The sequence below is a fragment of the Engystomops pustulosus genome, chromosome 5 (assembly GCF_040894005.1).
Source record: "Engystomops pustulosus chromosome 5, aEngPut4.maternal, whole genome shotgun sequence".
NCBI classification, from domain to species: domain Eukaryota; kingdom Metazoa; phylum Chordata; class Amphibia; order Anura; family Leptodactylidae; genus Engystomops; species Engystomops pustulosus.
In genome coordinates, this window is record NC_092415.1 from 129200501 (window position 1) to 129220069 (window position 19569).

The window sequence follows — 19569 nt, forward strand, 5'->3', positions numbered from 1 at the left end:
ATCTTGAATCCAGCACCCTCTGCACACTACGCAGGCAAACGGTAAAGTGCCGTTTGCACTATTTTTGGTAAATGTGGGCCTATGGCTTTTTGAATGCAGTGAGATTAATAAGCAAAAAATAATAAAAGATGCTTGCTGTTAAGAGTTTATCAAATAGAATATGTTGTTTTAAACTCAAGCATCCCTATTGATACCAGTAACAGAGACACAAACTCAAACATACGAATCCATCAGCATTTCTATTATGCACTTTGCAATGAAACAAAGAGATTCAATAAACACAGAAACCACTTTTCTTGTTTGCTAGACAAAGAAGAAAACAATCATGCTGACTACTGCATTAACACTTCTATTGAGATAAGGTTTTACAAGACCATTTCCTGCAAACAAATAATCTTTTCTACTATGCCCATTAAAGTAAAGTACAGCAATTAGGTATAAAACAATGTCTACTTCTTTTCCTTGCCTATTTTGGCTTAGTCAATCATGTGATTACATAGTAAGGCTGGAAAACACGTATAATACAGCTACCTCAACCAAACCATGTTGTGAACTTGTTTTTCTTTAAAACAATAAGATTTTCAATCCTTAAAGGGGTATTCCTATTACATCAAATTAATGTTAATGTTTTTATGATAAAAAGTTGTACAATTTTCCGATGTACTTTCTGTATCAATTCTCTAGATCTCTGCTTGCTGTCATTCTATAAAAAGTTTACTTCCAGTGGACAGAAATCCGACCATGGTTAAACAGGTGCACGGCTCGTTAGTATCACTAAAAATTATCAGAGCTGTGTGATGTAATGAGCTTTACAATCAATTTCTATGTGGCTGTGGTCAGGTTTCTGCCCACTGGAAGTAAACATGGAATCTTTCTATAGAAGGACAGCAAGCAGAGATCTAGAAAATAGTCAGAAATTGATACAAAAAGTAAATTGGAATACCCCTTTAACTGTTTAGTGATGAACATAAGTGATAACGGGGTATTCCCATTACAGCAAATTAATGTTGTTTGTATTATAAAAAGTTATACAGATTTCCAATATACTTTCTGTATCAATTTCTGATGGTTTCTAGATCTCTGCATGCTGTCCTTCTAGTATTTACTAGTGTTAACCCTGATATGTCAGCATGTCTTGTGGGATATGTTAAGTTACCTGGATTTACAGTAAACCATCCTGTTTATAGCGTTCTTTATTTTGGTTAGCCAGGTATGTGGAATTCTAAAAAAACTGAATTTCTGTGCTTGAATATGCTCTATGTATGTTGACATTATAATTAAGTATAAAAACAATTTAAATGAAACATACTGGTTGATGATAGAAATAGTAAAAATAAATAGAACAGTAATTAGAATTATGGTAAAGTATGAATCAGTTATATTCTTGTACATAGGGGGCAGTATTATAGTAGTTATATTCTTGTACATAGGAAGCAGTATTTTAGTAGTTATAGTCTTGTACATAGGGGGAAGTTTTACAGCCAGGGGCGTCGCTAGGTCAAAAGATCCTGGGCTCTTGCCACGGATCTTTTGGCCAGAGCCCCAGAACTCCCCGGGTCAGCAGGACATTTTTCCCGCTGCCCAGGCATTCTGTCCTCTCTCATCACGATCCGTGTCCTCAGGACACAGATAGTGATGAGAATGTGTGCAGTCACTGCTTTCCCCAGAAGGAGCTGCAGCCCCCGGGAGAATAATACTCCTGGAGGCTGAAGGACCTGTGATGATGTCATGATCACATGACCTTCCGGGGAAAGCAGTGCATACACAGAGCTGCATCAGTGTAGTGATGGGAATTCCAGTTCTTCTTAGTGAGCTGGCTCATTAGGCTCGGATCACTAAGAAGAGTCGTTTCTGAACGGCTCCCTATTTATATATAATAGGGAGCCGCATGCCAGTCATTCACCCTGAACCACTCCACTTTTAACCTGATATTATCGGGTTAAAGTGGGCGCAGTGAGCCGTTTGGGGGTGGGGTTTAGTGAGCCATTGGCTCACTGACGGGAGCCAGCTCAGGTCGTTCACGTAAATGAGTTGGCTATTTGGGCTGCTTGTGCACATTACTAGGGGACTGTGTTGGCACATTACTAGGGGGCTGTGTGGGCACATCACTTACTGGGGGCTGTGTGGGCATATTACATACAAGGGGGCTGTGTGGGCACATTACTTACTGGGGGGCTGCGAGGGCACATTACTTACAGGGGGGCAGTGTGTTCACATTACTTACTTGGGGGCAGTGTGTTCACATTACTTACTGGGGGGCTGTGTGGGCACATTACTTACTGGGGGGCTGTGTGGGCACATTACTTAATGGGGGGCTGTGTGGGCACATTACTTACTGGGGGGCTGTGTGGGCACATTACTTACTGGGGGGCTGTGTGGGCACATTACTTACTGGGGGGCAGTGTGGGCACATTACTCACTGGGGGTCTGTGTGGTCACGTTAAGTACTGGGGGTCTGTGTGGGCACATTACTTATTGGGGGGCTGTGTGGGCACATTACTTATTGGGGTGTGTGTGGGCACATTACTCACTAGTGGGTTGTGTGGGCACATTACTTACTAGTGGGTTGTGTGGGCACATTACTTACTAGTGGGCTATGTGGGCACATTGCTTACTAGTGGGTTGTGTGGGCACATTACTTACTAGTGGGCTATGTGGGCACATTGCTCAATAGGGGGCTGTGTGCGCACATAACCTTCTGGGGGGCTGTGTGTGCACATTTCTTACTGGGGGGGCCTGTGTGGGCATATTACTTACTGGGGCTGTATGAGCACATTACTTACTGGGGGGCTGTGGGGGCACATTACTCACTAGGGGGCTGGGTGGGCACATTACTTACTGGGGGGCCTGTGTGGGCATATTACTTACTGGGGGCTGTATGAGCACATTACTTACTGGGGGGCTGTGGGGGCACATTACTCACTAGGGAGCTGGGTGGGCATATTACTTACTGGGCGGCTGTGTGGGCACATTACTGGGGGATATGTGTCGGCAATTACTTACTGGTGGGCTGTGTTGGTACATTACCTACTGGGGAACTGTGTGGGCACATTTCTGTGGGGGCTGTGTGGGGGACATTCCTGGGGGGAGTTTCAGGGACATTCCTGGAGGGGCAGTGTGGGGGAAATTCCTGGGAGGGCAGTGTGGGGGACATTACTGGGGGGATGTGTGAGGGACATCACTGGATGGGCTGTGTCAGGGACATTACTGGGGGTAGCAGTGTGGAGCACATTACTGGGGGTCTGTTGCACACATTACTTCGGGGGCTGTGTGGTGGACATTACTGGGGGTAGCTGTGTGGGGGACATTACTGAGGGGCTATTTAAGGAACATTACTTGGGGTAACTTTGTGGGGCACAATTCTTGGGGCACGTTCACAAGTGGCACTCGAACAGGCCTTGGTTTGATCTCATATGTTTTCCAGTGAAACACATGTGATCGGTAACATGCACCTGGTTTCGTTTAAATGCAAGACAATTGTGTGAGCGCAACCTTACAGTATTTGGGGGAGATTGTTAGTGGCAGCAGCAGGATAACACTGTCAGGGAACCAAGATGTAGGGACAATTAGGAACATAAGACGTGGTGATGCCTAATGGGAAGATGGAGGATGCGCCAACTGCAGTCACTGGATGTAACTAGTACGGATTTCTCCTGTGGTTTCTGTAGCTGTATAAACCTTTTGTAAAGTTGTTATTGGCACAACCACATGTGAAGGGTTATGTACAGGAGGGGGCATTACTTAAAGTGTGACACACATGCATTGGGGCCCGTGCCCCGGATCTTTTACCACCCTAGCAACGCCCCTGATTATAGCATTTATATTCTTGTACATAGGGAGCAGCATTTTAGTAGCTATATTCCAGTACATAGGGGGCGGTATTATAGCAGTTATATTCTTGTACGTAGGGAGCGGTATTTTAGTAGTTAAATTCTTGTACACAAGGGGTAGTATTATAGTAGTTATATTCCTGTACATTGGGGCCAGTGTTAAAGTAGTTATATTCTTGTACATACGGGGCAGTATCATAGTAGTTATATTTTTGTTTATAGGGGGCATTATTTTAGTAGTTATAGTCTTGTTCATAGGATCAGTATCCTAGTAGATATATTCTGGTACATAGAGTACATAGGATGCAGTATTATAATATATTTTACTTAGGGGCAGTATCATAGTGATTACATTTTTGTTTATCGGAGAAGATATTGTAGCAGTTTTTATATATAAAGTCTACATTCACACAGCCGTATGGGAGACATATATACAGCTAGTTATATTCTTGTACATTTGGGACAGTGTTATAGTAGTTATATTCTTGTACATAGGGGGCAGTATTATAGTAGTTATATTCCTCTACATAGGGGGCAGTATTATAGTAGTTATATTCTTGTACATAGGGGACAGTGTTATAGTAGTTATATTCTTGTACATAGGGGGCAGTATTATAGTAGTTTTATTCTTGTACATAGGGATAAGTATTATAGTAGTTATATTCTTGTAGATAGGCAGCAGTAACATAGTAGTTATATTCTTGTATATAGGGGGCAGTATTTTAGTAGTTATAGTCTTGTACATAGGATCAATATCCTAGTAGAAATCCTGGTACATAGAGGGTGTTGTAATAGAAATTATATTCTCGTACATAGGAATAATATTAAAGTAGTTATATTCTAGTACATAGGGGACAGTATTATAGTTGATATATTGTTCTATATAGGAGGCACTATTGTAATAGCTCTATTCTGCAGTATCCTGGTAGTTATATTTTTGTACCTAGGGAGCAGTATTAAATTATATATATAATATATTATTTATGCTAATGTACATAGGGGATGGTATTATAGTAGTTCTATTCTTGTAAATAGGGAGCATTCTCCTGGTTGATCAATCCTCCACAGTTCAGAGAATTTTCAGTTAGGCTGTGAAATACATGAATCATGAATCAGATGCCCTTGATATTTAAATTGAAGGATACTGTCTTTTACCTCATAAACCAGACATTCCCAACCATAAAACGGCTGCTGATGGACGTGATCTCTATCTGTCCATGAACAACCATCCTAGCGTTGTCTTGGCAGGGCGATTTGTTCATGGTGAGATAGAGATCACATGACCCTCCATCTGCAGCCATTTTAAGGACAGGAATATCTGGCTGATGAGGTAACAGTCGGGAAACTTCACTTTAAATATTAAGAAAGCAGTGCTGAACTTTTAATAGATGTGTATTGGTACATTACCTAATATCCTGCGCACCACAATTACAAACATGACACAAATGAGGTAAAGTGACCAACACTTTAATAACTATTTATATAATAATTATTTAATAATAATATGATGGGTGTATCAACAATAAAACTAGTAATTACTACACTTGATGTAACAGGGGCAGAGAAACCAAAGAGGGGTGGGGTGTTCATATCCAGTGTGCCATCTGACACACATTTAGAAGGAACTTCTTCTGCTTCTCAATGTCTAATGAAGGAGTTGCTCCGAAGGTTGAGGACCACTGCTTTAGAGGGTCCATACGCACTTGGCTTTATACACTATTACTTATATTACTTACTGCTATTGTTCTTTTTTTGCTAGTATGAACACTATTATTTGACAATGCACACAGTTAAATGTTAAAGGAAATCTACAAGTATGTTTAACAAACTACAAACAAACTACACATACTCCCCTACACTCCTCTTTATCCTGATCCTGGCGGTGTTCTTTAATCTTGACATGCGGGGATCGCCTGGGAAAAATGCTTGTAATATGGGCACATTCACACAGCGGTAAGCCGGACATTCACACGTCAGCCCCCTGGAGAGGAGGAGGAGGGCTAACACTGTAACACGGCGAAATATAGGACATCTGTGCGTGGTCATGGTGCCGTGTTAACCCTGTAGATGCGAGAGGCATTCAAGAAGCGCATGGGCGTTGCCATCTGGGATTCGATCACCTCTCCTTGTGAAGTCATCGGGGGGTGGGAGGCCGCAATCAGATCATTCAAAGACCAGAGGCTATCTGATTTTAATTTGGTTATTACAATGTGCGATTTGCCCATTGTAATACATGATGTCTAAAATCCCCATATACTGCTGTACTGTAGTATGGCAGTTTATGGTAGGATCAATCAGACAACCTAGGGTTTAAGTAAGGCTTTAAGGGGTCTGAAAAATAGTAAAAAAGTAAAAAAATTAAAATGATTTTTAAAAACCTAAAAATTCTAATCACCCTCCTTTCACTAGAACTGATATAAATAAACAGTAAAAATCATACACATGTTCGGTATTGCCGCATCACAAAATGACAGATCTATCAAAATATAATAACGGTTTTCCCAAGGTTTAACTCTGTAACGGAAAATAACGCCCTTTTTTGCCATTTTTAAAAATATAAAAAATGAAATAAAAAATTATCAAAAGGCCATAAAGTGCTAAAGTACAGTCACCAAAAGTCACAATAAAATAACAACACCCACAGCTCTGTACACTGAAGTATGAGAAAGTTATTAGTGCCAGAAGATGGCAAAATTAATTTTTTTTTTCTGTACAGGAGGTTTTAATTTTTGTAAATGTATGAAAACATTATAAAACCTGTATAAATTTGGTATCCTAGTAATCGTACTGACCCAGAGAATAAAGTAGACATGTCATTTGGGGTGCACAGTGAAAGCCGTAAAATCCAATCCCACAAGAAGACGGCACAGATGTATTTTTCACCATTTTCACTACATTTGGAATATTTTTTCCTGCTTCCCAGTACATGGCATGGAATATTACATACCATCACTATGAAGTGCAATTTCTTATGCAGAAAACAAGCCCTCATACAGCTCTCTACATGTAAAAATAAAAAAACGTATGGATTTTTTAACATGGAGAGAGAAAAATGAAAACGCAAATATGAAAAAGGTCCTGGTCTTTAAGGGGTTAAAATGGACGTATGCTGCTGTTGTTGTGGTCTGCATGCAGACAGCAGCTAGTATTCTGAGCCTACATTACAACAGACAAAATACTTCACATTAACCCCTTGCGGCTCTGCAGACGATGAGCACAGTGAGTTAGAGCTCAGCGTCCAATATATCGGACGCAGAGCTGATGTCGGTTCAGATCTGAGCCGAACCGGCATCGGGATACACGGGATGCCGGCTATAACTAATTTAGCTAATACCTCATAACTGTAAAAAAGTGAAAAAAAAATCTTATTCAATAAAAAATAAATCAATAAAAATGCCCATAACATATAAAGAGACATATAACGCTCAAAAAAGTCTAAATCATAACACAAACCCCACATATATAGTATCACCGCGTCCGTAACAACCCAAATAAAATTGTATCATTATTGAACCCGCACGATAAACGCTGTAAAAAAAACTGTAAAAACCCTGTCAAAAATTTGGATTTTTACCTATTGAATCCCACAAAAAATGCAATAGGAAGTGACCAAAAAAACATATGTACTCCAGAATGGTACTGTTCCAAAGTACAACATGTCCCGCAAAAAACAAGCCATCAACCAGCTCCGTGGCCAAAAAAGTAAAAATTTTATGCCACTTGAAAGGCAGCAATTGAAAAATTGATTTTCCCACATTAGGGTTTTGTTTGGAAAATTTAGTAAAACAAAAAATATTCAAGTCTGGTATCCCCTTAATCGTATCAACCCATAAAATAAAGATAACATGATTATTAGGCTATACGGTGAACACGAAAAAAAAAGAAAGAGTTAAAAATCCAGTACAGAATTGATGCTTTTCTACTCCTGTTCTCAAAAAAGTTCCTACATTTTTATCAATAGAGGATAAGAACCCCAAAGTGGTAACACTGGAAAAAGCATCTCATCCCGCAAAAAAAATGCCGTCACATGGCCCGAATAACAAAAAAGCGAAAATTTTATAGCCTGCAAAACTAAATGAGGGCCAATGAGGAAACTAAAATCCTGGCAGCTGCAGGGCGCTCCATCCCTCCTACGCCTCGCTGTGCGACCATAAAACAAGTAACGGCCACATGTGGGAGTCTCTGTACTCGGGAGAAATTGCATAATAAATTATAAGGTGGATTTTCTCTTTTATCTTTTGAAAATGTGTAAATTTTAGGGCTAAATGAACGTACACAATTTAACCATTCTAAATTTCACCTCCATTTTGATGTAATTACTATGAAGATCTCAAGGGGTTAACGATCTTCCTAAAAGCTTTTTCTGATCGTTTGAGGGGGTGCAGATTTGAAAATGGGTTGATTACCATATATACTCGAGTATAAGCCTAGTTTTTCAGCACAAAAAATGTGCTGAAAACCCAAACTCGGCTTATACTCGAGTTAAAAAATATAGGTTTGCCAGGTTTTTGTGGTAAAATTAGGGGCCTTGGCTTATACTTGGGTCGGCTTATACTCAAGAATATATACGGTATATGGGGGTTATTTGATGTTGAATATGTAAAATTTCATTCAAAACAGTATTTATCCCCAAAAAATGAAATTTTGAAAATACGGAAAACCTATTTGTGACTTGTAAGCCGCTTGACATCAAAATTAATTATCCAGACATTTCACAAATTATGAAAATGTATAGTAGACATATGGGAAATGTTATTCAGCAACTATCGACCTGTAAACGCAATGATTTCGAATTTCAAAAATTCTAATTTTTCCAAGAAAATCAACATTTTTTCTTTTTTTTGTTATAAATAAACTCAAAAATTATCAGCCACAATTTACCACTAGAATGAAGAACAACATGTGAGGAGAAAACAGTCTCAGAATCGCTAACATAAGTAACAGTGTTCATATAAAGCAACACATGTCAGAATCCAAAAAATGGGGCTGAGCCTTAAGCTTAAAAATGGTTGTGTCCTTAAGGAGTTAACCTAAAGAGGAGCAGGTCTTCTGTACTACTGATTTCCCTCTTCACACTTCTCTCCATCTCTATTCAAGGATGCAAGACTACCCAGTACAAGCAAGAAGTAGCATCACTGAGCAATCCTGCCACCTACTGGACATACTAAATATCTCTTGTCCAAAACAGGAGTGATAACTAGTGTTCTGCTGTACAGCTGTAGCTTCTACCCCTGGATCATCTGTACAGCAGAACAGAGCAGACTGTAGATCTTTAAAATTAAAATAAAAAACATAAAAATATTCATAAAATCCATAACATAAAACAAAACCAAACGCAACAAACTGTGTTCCAATCATATGTAATATATACAAAATATAAACAATAACTCACCTGCTGGTCGAGCCCCATTCATACCTAACACACTTTTTTTTTTTTAAAGAAAAAACAAATAAGGAAACATACACAAAATAATTAAATAACACCAAATACACCAAAGTCAGAGAAAACAGCATTGAATTAAAAAAATATGGGTGTCAGTTTCAGGACACAATCCATCCGTTAGGAGTAAGTAAGAAAACAGCAGCAGGCTTGAGAAAGACTCCAGTCCCTGTGAGCTGGAACATTGCTGTGAAATTGTGAATACATATTGTACTAGACCCAAGCTCGGTCTATAAATACAGCAAAAACACCAAACTTCATACATAAATATAGCAGCAAAACTGCCTCGACATAGAACAATAACACCTGAACCATGCTCCTTACAGAAACACACCACCAGAACCAGCTTCATAAAGATGTACAGCACCAGAGGCAGGCTCTGTAATAAAAAAAAAATATACCAGTTCAGTATATGACTACAACATCAGAATTGAGCTGTGTATATATACAGTATTCCAAATAATATTTGTTTACAAACCGAGCCCACTTTTGAATTCACATATTCACAGAGCCCTCTATTAATTTTTCATGAAAATATTCCCCTGTATATGCTGTATATACCTGAGTATAAGCTGGACCAAATATAAGCTCCTACTTTTACCACAAAAAAGTAAACTTATTGACTCGAGTATAAGCCTACGGTGGGAAATGCATTGGTCACAACTTACCAAGTATAAAGCTTTTCATTTCCCTAGTATATAGCCAGCCCCATTATATAGCGAGACCTCTGCCCCTGCATATAGCCTTAATATGACTGTAAATTGAACACCACTGGTGATACACTCGTTTAATGCATAAGATACATGTTGTATTTATTTATGCACTTGGTCCTTTTTCCTTCACCTATGTATATAAAAAATACTTGTAAATATGTATATATGTATATGATCAGTTTTTCACTCATTGATAATTTATTCACTAAATAACTTCTACACTGTGCTATACATAATTGTGGTTGTACTTCCTATTCAAAGAATTTCCTGTTCACTTGCCTGTTGCTTGAGAAAGGCTTCAGTTATAGCTGAAATGTAGCACTATAGAATAAAGTCCACTGATATTTTCCACTAATTTGGAGTGCTACCATTACTTTCAGCTGCCATTACAGTACCCACCTTAATTTAATAACAACATTTCTCCTGCAACTGGGACCCTACAACTTTTTCTCCTGATCCTACTGGGGATGCTTGCAACATGATGTGCTATCAGCACATTGTAATGAATGAGGAGGAAAATCCCCATATATTGTATGGCAGTATATGGTAGGATCAATTGGACAACCTAGGGTTAAAATACCCTAGGGAGTCTGAAAAAGAGTAAAAGTAAAAAATGTTTAAGTTAAAAAAAAATTCAAATCACCCCTCTTTCCCTAGAACTGATATAAATATAAAAACAGTTTTTCACTGCATTTAACCCCGTGACGGAAAATAGCTCCCAAAGTTGAAAATGGCACTTTTTTGAAATTTTGAAAAATATGAAAAAATTAATAAATAAATAAAATCAAAAGGTCGCACAGTCCTTCAAAAGCATTGACAACTTCATCAGAAGTCGCAAAAAAAGACACCACCCACAGGCCTGTGCACCAAAGTATAAAAAAGTTATTAGCCCCAGAAGATGGCAAAATAAAAAAAAATTCTACACGAGTTTTTAATTTTTGTAAATGTATGAAAACATTATAAAACCTATACAAATTTGGTATCCCTGTGATCGCACCGACCCAAAGAATAAAGTAGATAAGTCATTTGTGGCACATAGTGAAAGCCCTAAATTCCAAGCCCACAAGAAAAGGCCACAAATGCGTATTTTCATTAATTTCACTGCATTTTGAATTTTTTTCCTGCTAAATACCATCACTATGAAGTGCAGTTTGTTACACAGAAAACAAGCCGACACACAAGACCTCTTTACGTGTAAAAAAAAGAAAAAAAAAAAGTTATAGATTTTTGACTGTGGGGAGTGAAAAATAAAAAATGAAAAAACAAAAAAGGGCGAGGTCCTTAAAGGCTTAAGGAGAGACCATCAGTTTTAAAAATCTGGAAATCCTTTTCAATGCTTCAGTAGTAGATCCTCAGTCTTTTTGCTGCCTGGTGTCCTTCTACTGTTAAGTGCTCCTTAAGCTTACAGTAATCCTCATTGCTATTCAAAGTCAAGCTGTATACTTTGTACTGATGTATAGTTTGAGTCACATGGTGTCATAACTATTTTAACAAAGAAGATTGTATTTTGCAAAGCTATAAGTAGCTACCCTTTTATTTCACACATAACTAGTCTGCCTTAGTATATGAGAAATATTATTTTTCTTTTTACAGTATTCCACATATCCCACAAGGTGACTTCAGTGGTGCCAGAGAGCTGTCTTCTGATCGTGCTTGGTCTGCTTCTGGGTGGTATAGTATGGGCTGCTGATCATTCTGCATCCTTCACCTTAACACCAACAGTATTTTTTTTTTACTTATTACCTCCTATTGTATTGGATGCTGGATATTTCATGCCAAATAGGCTATTTTTTGGAAATCTGGGTACCATTCTCATGTATGCAGTAATTGGAACAGTGTGGAATGCTGCTGCAACGGGTCTTTCATTATATGGAGTTTACCAAACTGGAATAATGGGTAAGAACTACTTTTATTCTTCATTGTAGAAAATGTTTTACAAAAAATATGAAAAATGTACAGGAAATTTGTTTTATTTTAAAATACTTTTAAAAAATGTTTAACCTTTTATCAGTTTTTTTCTAACAGTCATAAATTGCCAAATTAGGAGAGCTACTGACAGTGTAATGTACAGTTTGTACATTTGAAGCTGATTCTAGTAAATGTACCCAATGCTTAGTCTACCATGAATGTTGGTCAACATAAATTAGGACAACATTTAAAGGGAATCCTTCACCAAGATGTACCTACCCAAACTGCTACCCAAAAAGCTACCTATGCGTTTATGCAAAGTAGGCTGAAGTGTTTTGAAGGTTGTTAGCCGCAGGCATCCAGCTACACAGCAGTAACAATGCCCCTGCTACACTTCCACTGCCCAGCACCTTCTCTCATCCTTACCCTTTCAGCCTTGTCGCTCCTGGACAAGTGAAATTTGTAGACACAGCCCTGCACTGCAAAGCACTTCAACTTAATTTGCATATTTCTAAAATAAAGTTTTGGCATGGAAGGAACAGCTGACAATAAAAACAATGGTATGGGTGTCATATCCTACATAACATGGCTGTTGACTGTTGGTTTGGGTTGTTAATTTGAGAAGACTGATTCCTCTAAGGGTTTATTCACACTTCCAGTAATTACAGACAAGTTTTTTTCACCAATGATAACAACTATTCTAAAGATTATATGGATGTGCGTTGACCTTGGTGAATTAACATTTTTGACAGTCTTCTTATTTTACACAGATCCAACAGTGTCATTTTATAATGTAAGAAAAAAGGCAGAAGTAGTCTGCTTGTAAAATGTAGAGGATATCTGTAAGCCACCACCTTATTAACCGCAAATGTGTCCATTTCAATAACAATGCTAACAAAAGCATGCAAAAAGTTTTACATCAAGTAAATAAACGCCAGGCACTGTGACTGTGCCAACCTTATTACATTTCCTATCCATGGCTTCCTTCCTTCTAAAATAAACTCTTATAATTCTGCTAATGAGACTGAACGGCTCCCAAAGCTCCTCTGTACTGCAGATTGACAGGCTGTTAGACTATTTCCCCCACTGCAGTACATAGGAGTTCTGGGAACCTCCCAGGGTAGCCATTCAGTCTCACCCCAGCATAATTTTAAAAGTTGATTTTAGAAGAAATGGTACCACAAATGGGACCATGTCTAAATGGAGAATCTAGAAAAGCAGATGCTATAAATTTTTTTAAAATTCCCATTCAGGGGACAATGCAATGTGACAAACATCCAGATTGCTTATTTACCGACCTATTCAAAGGTCATGCTATTTTTATTTGGTTAAATAACAACATTAAAACTGTGTCAAAACTATGTAAATCAGCAATCACACTGACATTAGGAATAAAATTAATGTGTTGTATATACAAAATGAATGGCATAAAATACCAGTACAACAATGGTGCAACTGTATTCTCTTTGCCATAAACTGAAGAAAAATTATAAAAGTTATAGCTTTTCACAGGTTATCCACAGGTTATTGGCAAAGTAATTTACATTGGCATAATCCTTGCAGTAACAAAGAGTAAGCTTTCATGTCTCTTTAAGAAAGGAGAACATGTGACTGGAGGGTAGGGGTGTGGCTTGCTGGACCTAGGGGAAGTAAATATTTTTCCCAAGTTTTCTGTTGGGATTAGAGATGAGCGGACCCAATTTTCCCATTTGGGTTCAGCTTGACACATTGCGGCCCAACATCCAACCCAGCAAATTGACACCCTAGCATCTAGCCATGGCTATTTTTTCAATTAAAATAAAGAAGCATATTTTAGCCAATAATGTATTCAAGTATGTCCCAACTGCTAAAGATAACCAGATTTTCTCCATCATCATTTTGGGTGGATAGTAAAGATAATTTACATTTTTTGCAGAAACAGTTAAGGTGTGTTTTATGTTAATAATTAAATTCTCCAGTTTTTTACTCCAGGTTTTATGTAAATGGAAACTGTGTAGCTTTTCTTTGTTTCTTTTATAGGAGATCTGCAGATAGGTGTATTAGAGTTTCTACTATTCGGAAGCCTCATTGCTGCTGTTGACCCAGTTGCTGTTCTTGCTGTATTTGAAGAGGTCCATGTCAATGATGTCTTATTCATAATTGTTTTTGGTGAATCTCTCCTGAATGATGCGGTTACAGTGGTAAATATGTTTCAATTATGTCATTAAACATTTTTAACACACATTTTAGAGATGATTTAACCCCTTAAGGATGCAGCCATTTCTGGACGTAAGACTGAGCCCTATTTTTGTAATCTGACATACGTTGCTTCATATGTTTAGAACTTTTGAACACTTCAACTTAACAAAGTGATTTTGAGCAATTTAAAACCTTGTTTCTGCCATCTGTAGTAAGGATATTTCAGGAGAATTTTTAACATATCCTTACAATGGAGGGCATCATCTTCTCCCACTATATGCCTATTGAGTGTGATATGTCCTCCTCTTCAGCTCCTCTCCCAGTAAATTTTCTGCTTATTACTCATATCTTCAGGGAGTTTCCAAAGGAAAATTCTCTATTGTAAGCAGGAGTGAATGACACACAGTAGCATGTGCCCCCCGTAGGTAATATAATGTCCTTTGTTAAATATAAACTTTTTTACAGCAGGCTGCAGGATAAAAAAAGCACAGTTTACTATGATTTTTTTTATCCTTATGATGCCTCTACCTGAATATGGACACATTCATGTGGCCATAAACTTTTACCTGGAAAAATGACAGGGTGAAGTTGTAAAAGAGTTTCATGCGCATGGGAGGCACAGAATGAGTGGGCTTTTGCAGAGGCTCTAGAGCAGGGGTCCCCAAACTTTTTACATAGGGGGCCGTTTACCGTCCCCCTCAGACAGTTGGAGGGCCGGGCTAAAGTTTAAAAATTAAAAAAAAAAAAAAAGAACTGCCTTGAAAACACAGCGTTAGCGTAATACATCCGTATCCGTAATACACTGGGTCCCCCCAAAGTAATTATTTAATATACTGCACCCCCCTTGTGAACTATTTTATATATTGGCCCAATTAACCCCTCTGCACTAATTATTGAATATGCTGCCCTCCCCTCCATTAATTACTATACTGCCCCTCCACCATAAATTATTTCCTATACTGCCCCACACCATAAATTATTCCCTATACTGCCCCTCCAAAATGAATTATTCCCTATACTGCCCCTCCATCATTAATTTTTCCCTATACTGCCCCTCCATCATGAATTATTCCCTATACTGCCCCTCCACCATGAATTATTCCGTATACTGCCCCTCCATCATGAATTATTCCCTATACTGCCCCTCCACCATGAATTATTCCCTATACTGCCCCTCCACCATGAATTATTCCCTATACTGCCCCTCCACCATGAATTATTCCGTATACTGCCCCTCCATCATGAATTATTCCCTATACTGCCCCTCCACCATGAATTATTCCCTATACTCCACCTCCACCATTAATTATTTTCTATAATGGCCCCATAATTAATTATTTCATATATTGGGTCCCCGGCTGCCACAATCTTTTTACGGCTGTTTAAAAAAAAAAAAAAAAATCCTATACTCACCTCTGGCTTCAGCGTCTTCTTTCTTCTGGCTGCTGCCGGACAGCAAGGGGTGCGCGGCCGCGTGATGACGTCATCACGCGGCCGCGCATCCAGGTTCAAGGAGCGATGTGCACCGGGGTTGTCTTCCAGCCACATCGCTCCACCTGCTGTAATAGTGCTCGAGCGGCCGTTTCCGGTCGCATCGAGCACCATTCAGTGATGGGCAGGAGCTTCCTGTCCGGACGGACGGAGGCCCCTGTCCGATTACCGCGGCCTAATTATTGACGCTTTTGGAGCGCCAGCCCGGGGGTCCCCAAATAATAAATCTGGACCCGGGGGCTCAATGTGCGCTCCAAGTGCTCAATGCGATGGGGGCCGGATAGAAACGGTCCGCGGGCCGCAGTTTGGGGACCCCTGCTCTAGAGTGTAATAAGAAAATAAACCTCAAACAAGTGACTCCCATTTGGAAACTTCACTCATTATGGAATTAATCAGTGAGTATTATGAGCATTTTAATACCACAGGTATTTAAAAAATGAATGCATAAATTCTGCTGTAAAGTGAAAACTGATATTTTAGTGGCCATGACCATTGTGTTGTGTTCTATCATGACACTGTGAAAAGCCACCACTCTCGTTATTATTATCCGTTAACTGATTTATGAAACACCCTACATGTGACTCTACTCTTTTGTCTACACTTCATTGAGGCCCAGATGTGAATGGCCACCTTGTGCATTTATGGCCTAGTTTAGTAATTTACACTGTAGTGGCAAGAAATTACTGCACGGTGTTCAGGTCTATGCCAGCTGTGAGCCAGCTGCCATCTTTGAGGCTAACTCATGGCTGCCTTTTGCGGACGTCTAAATTCAGCCTAAAACTAAAAAAAGGGTTATAACAAGTGAAAATTTTGTATTGTGCTTCCCTGATGTGTGTTAAAATTTTCTAGAGTGCAGGGGACAGCAGCTTTCACCATAACAGGGTGATCAGTATTATTAGGTCAGGCACATCATATCAGAAGTAGATATCGGAAACTGGCAGTGCGTCCAATCGCTGCATATGAGGTTACGCTACTGTAGCTGTATTTTATATTGTGGAGGGATCCATATTTCTTTTTTGGGTTAAATTCCTAGCCACTTCTGTGTAATAATACCCTCAGGGTTACAGATCTAGCTCCCCATTGTGTAACAACCCCACTGTGCTATGCACCTCTTGCCAGTACCTCTATCTAACAGTCCTGATTGTCGATACTACAGCTAGCTAGCTATGTTCATATATCACCCTAGGTTGCCTGTCTGTCAGCTGCATCTGAGTTAAAACCTAACAAACTAGCCCCCCGACATGTTTCGCCACATGCCGTGGCGTCCTCAGGGGGATTGGGGCTAATAATGCGGCACACCAAATCCGCCGGTATCTTATATAGACTACTACGGTGACGTGATCACTGGGGGCCTGATCGCATTGTCCAATGACAACAGGGGAGGCCCGGCCCTCGTATCCAATCCGCTTGGTGTCAGCCCGTAAACCAGTCATTAGAGGCACGCCCCTCACTTCGACTAATTTGTTCCCAGTCGAAGGTGGGGTGGAGAAATTAGTACTGAGCCAATCAGAGTATACCTCTAGAGAACGGTCAGGTCCGGCACTGCTCCGCCTCCTTCGCGCGTGACCGCGGGTCTATGCCGCATTCTGATGGACCTTATGCGCATGTCATAAGACTCCGCCTCAATCGCGAGCCAGAGGCTCCAGTGCGCATGTCAGCAGACTTAGTCTACATCGTGAATAAACACACTAGGGCGCATGACGTCGGACTTAGTCTGGATTGTAAACAAGAACACCAAGGCGCATGACAGTGGACTTAGTTTCCGTTGTCATCCTGAGCATAGATGTGCATGGTATTTGCCTTTTTTTTCAACATGGGCAAAGTCTGGAGGTGCATATCAGCGGACTATACTTTCATTATCCACATGGTCTCAGCTACGTGTGTCAATAGACCTTGCAATAGTCATTAGCCAGGGCACTTATGCATGTTGTAGCAAATAAATGGATATGAAGGTCATCTGAGAGTCTATTATGAAGTAGCAAGGTATACCTCTAGGTAGGATAGATATCTAAATACTACTCAGATTATAGATACAGTAGTTCCCGGTGATAAACGGAAATAGTTAATATGATGAGTTAGCATCTTCTATATATATATGGTAAGGTGTGCCTATTGGAAGGAAATAATTATCCCATCAGTAAAAAAGGTTACTGTCAAGTCAACATACTACACCAACTCATTAGCCTATGCCATCAGTTATAAGAATGCTGCATACGTGAAGCCCTCATTTAAACCTTTGGGGGATAGTGTCCCCAGACGATAAATCCATTTCGCTTCGAGTTGTATTAGTCTGCAATCTAAATCGCCTCTTCTGATTTCGGTCTTCAAACAGTCAATGCCCCAAAATTTTGTTGTTCCAGGTTCCCCTTATGCATCAATTTCATGTGTTTGGTTAACGTTGTATCTTTGTTGGTCCTTACAGTGCTGAGGTGTGAGGACATAATCCTCCTCTATTCTTGTACCATTTTGCCAACATACATTTTGGGACATAATAAATTACTCCTGTCGACTTGCAGTTGATATAGTGTTTTATGTCATATGTTCGTCTGCCTTCTGAGTCGGTAAAGTCCCTCTTTCTCGTCATATGCTTACAGAACGAACAGTCCCCACATGGGTAGGAGCATGTAGTGTGTGTGTGTGGGGGGGGTGTAACCAAGTGGATTTCGGAATTCTCCGTTCGGAGTAATGACTATGAACTTATAAATCTTTTAAGTTCTTACCCCTCCAATATATAATTGAGGGGTATGTGGTTACGACCGGCTGGATCACTAAATCCAGAAAACAAATTTGTTCGTGATGGATTTCTGAGGTGAAATGCATCCCTATTGTGTTATTGTTGCGACACTCAACAAATTGTTTAAAGACATCCCTGGTCCCCTCCCACAGGATCAGGACGTCGTCGATGAATCTTCCCCAGTAAGTGATGTGTTTAGTGAACCTGGTAAGTTCGTCAGAAAAAACAATAGAGGCTTCCAACCACCCTAAAAAAATGTTAGCGTAAGTCGGTGCACTTATCGTCCCCATGGTGGTACCCTTCACTTGATGGTAAAAGGTACCGCCAAAGAGAAAATAGTTTTGAGTTAAGAGGAAGTACAGTAGTGACAATAGAAAGTGATTGTGTTTCCTAAATTGGACACCCTTCGTGCTCAAAAATAGGTTACAGCTTCAAGATCGCCCAGGAATTGGTCTCGATTTCTTGTGCACCTTTGGGAGTGCGTAAAAAGTCGTTATCATGGGTTTTTTGGTAAATAAGTATTTAAATTCGTCCTTTGAAATCAGATTCTCCTCTAGAGCTCCCTCCAATAGGTCTGATAGCTCCTGGACAAATTTATCTGTTGGGTCTCTCTCCAGTGGTTTATATGTGTTGGTATCAGCAAAGAGGCGTTTGACCATATCCACATAGTCCTGCCTATCCATTAGCACTGTGTTCCCCCCCTTGTCAGAGGGTTTGAACACTACATCCTCCAAAGCCATAAGATCTTTCAAGGCCATGCGTTCGTCATCACTCAAATTGGAGGCTATCAAGTTCGAGTTGGGTTTGATTTTTTTCTAGATCCCTAGTGACCATATTAACGAAAGCCTCAATAAGTGGGTATTGAGAAAATAGTGGTGTGCTTTTACACTTTGGCTTTAAATTAGTTAATGGTGGTGAGATGTCAGTTGGTGTTTCCAAGTTTTCTTGTGCCAATTCTGTGAGGAGTTGCTCAACCCTTTGCTCATTGGCAGTGGGGTCAGTGGCTTGTTGTGCATGGAATTTATGCAGCGCAATTTTATGAGCGAACAGATTTATGTCTTTAATCCAGGAGAACCTATCGAAAATAGGTACTGGGGTGAAAGAGAGGCCTTTATGGAGTACTGCCATTTGTGTCTCACTTAATTCGTATTGTGATAAATTTATCACTAATTTGTCTAAATTTGACTAAATGTCCTCTCTTATTTTCCGCTGTATCCCCATTTGTCCCTGTCCCTTAGGGCCATGTTGGGCATTGCCCCTAAAAAAGGAGTCATA

The 19569-nt window shown here is 39.6% G+C and overlaps 1 protein-coding gene across 6 annotated transcripts in view; it reads left to right on the top strand.

Moving 5' to 3' along the window:
• Window positions 1-19569, top strand: part of SLC9A3 (solute carrier family 9 member A3) — a 245734-nt gene that overhangs the window by 109435 nt on the left and 116730 nt on the right. For all 6 annotated transcript variants that reach the window (XM_072153018.1, XM_072153021.1, XM_072153019.1 and 3 more), the window contains 2 exons: window positions 11577-11879; window positions 13911-14071. In XM_072153018.1, the coding sequence (XP_072009119.1) occupies window positions 11577-11879; window positions 13911-14071 (464 nt within the window). The remainder of the gene's footprint in view (window positions 1-11576; window positions 11880-13910; window positions 14072-19569) is intronic.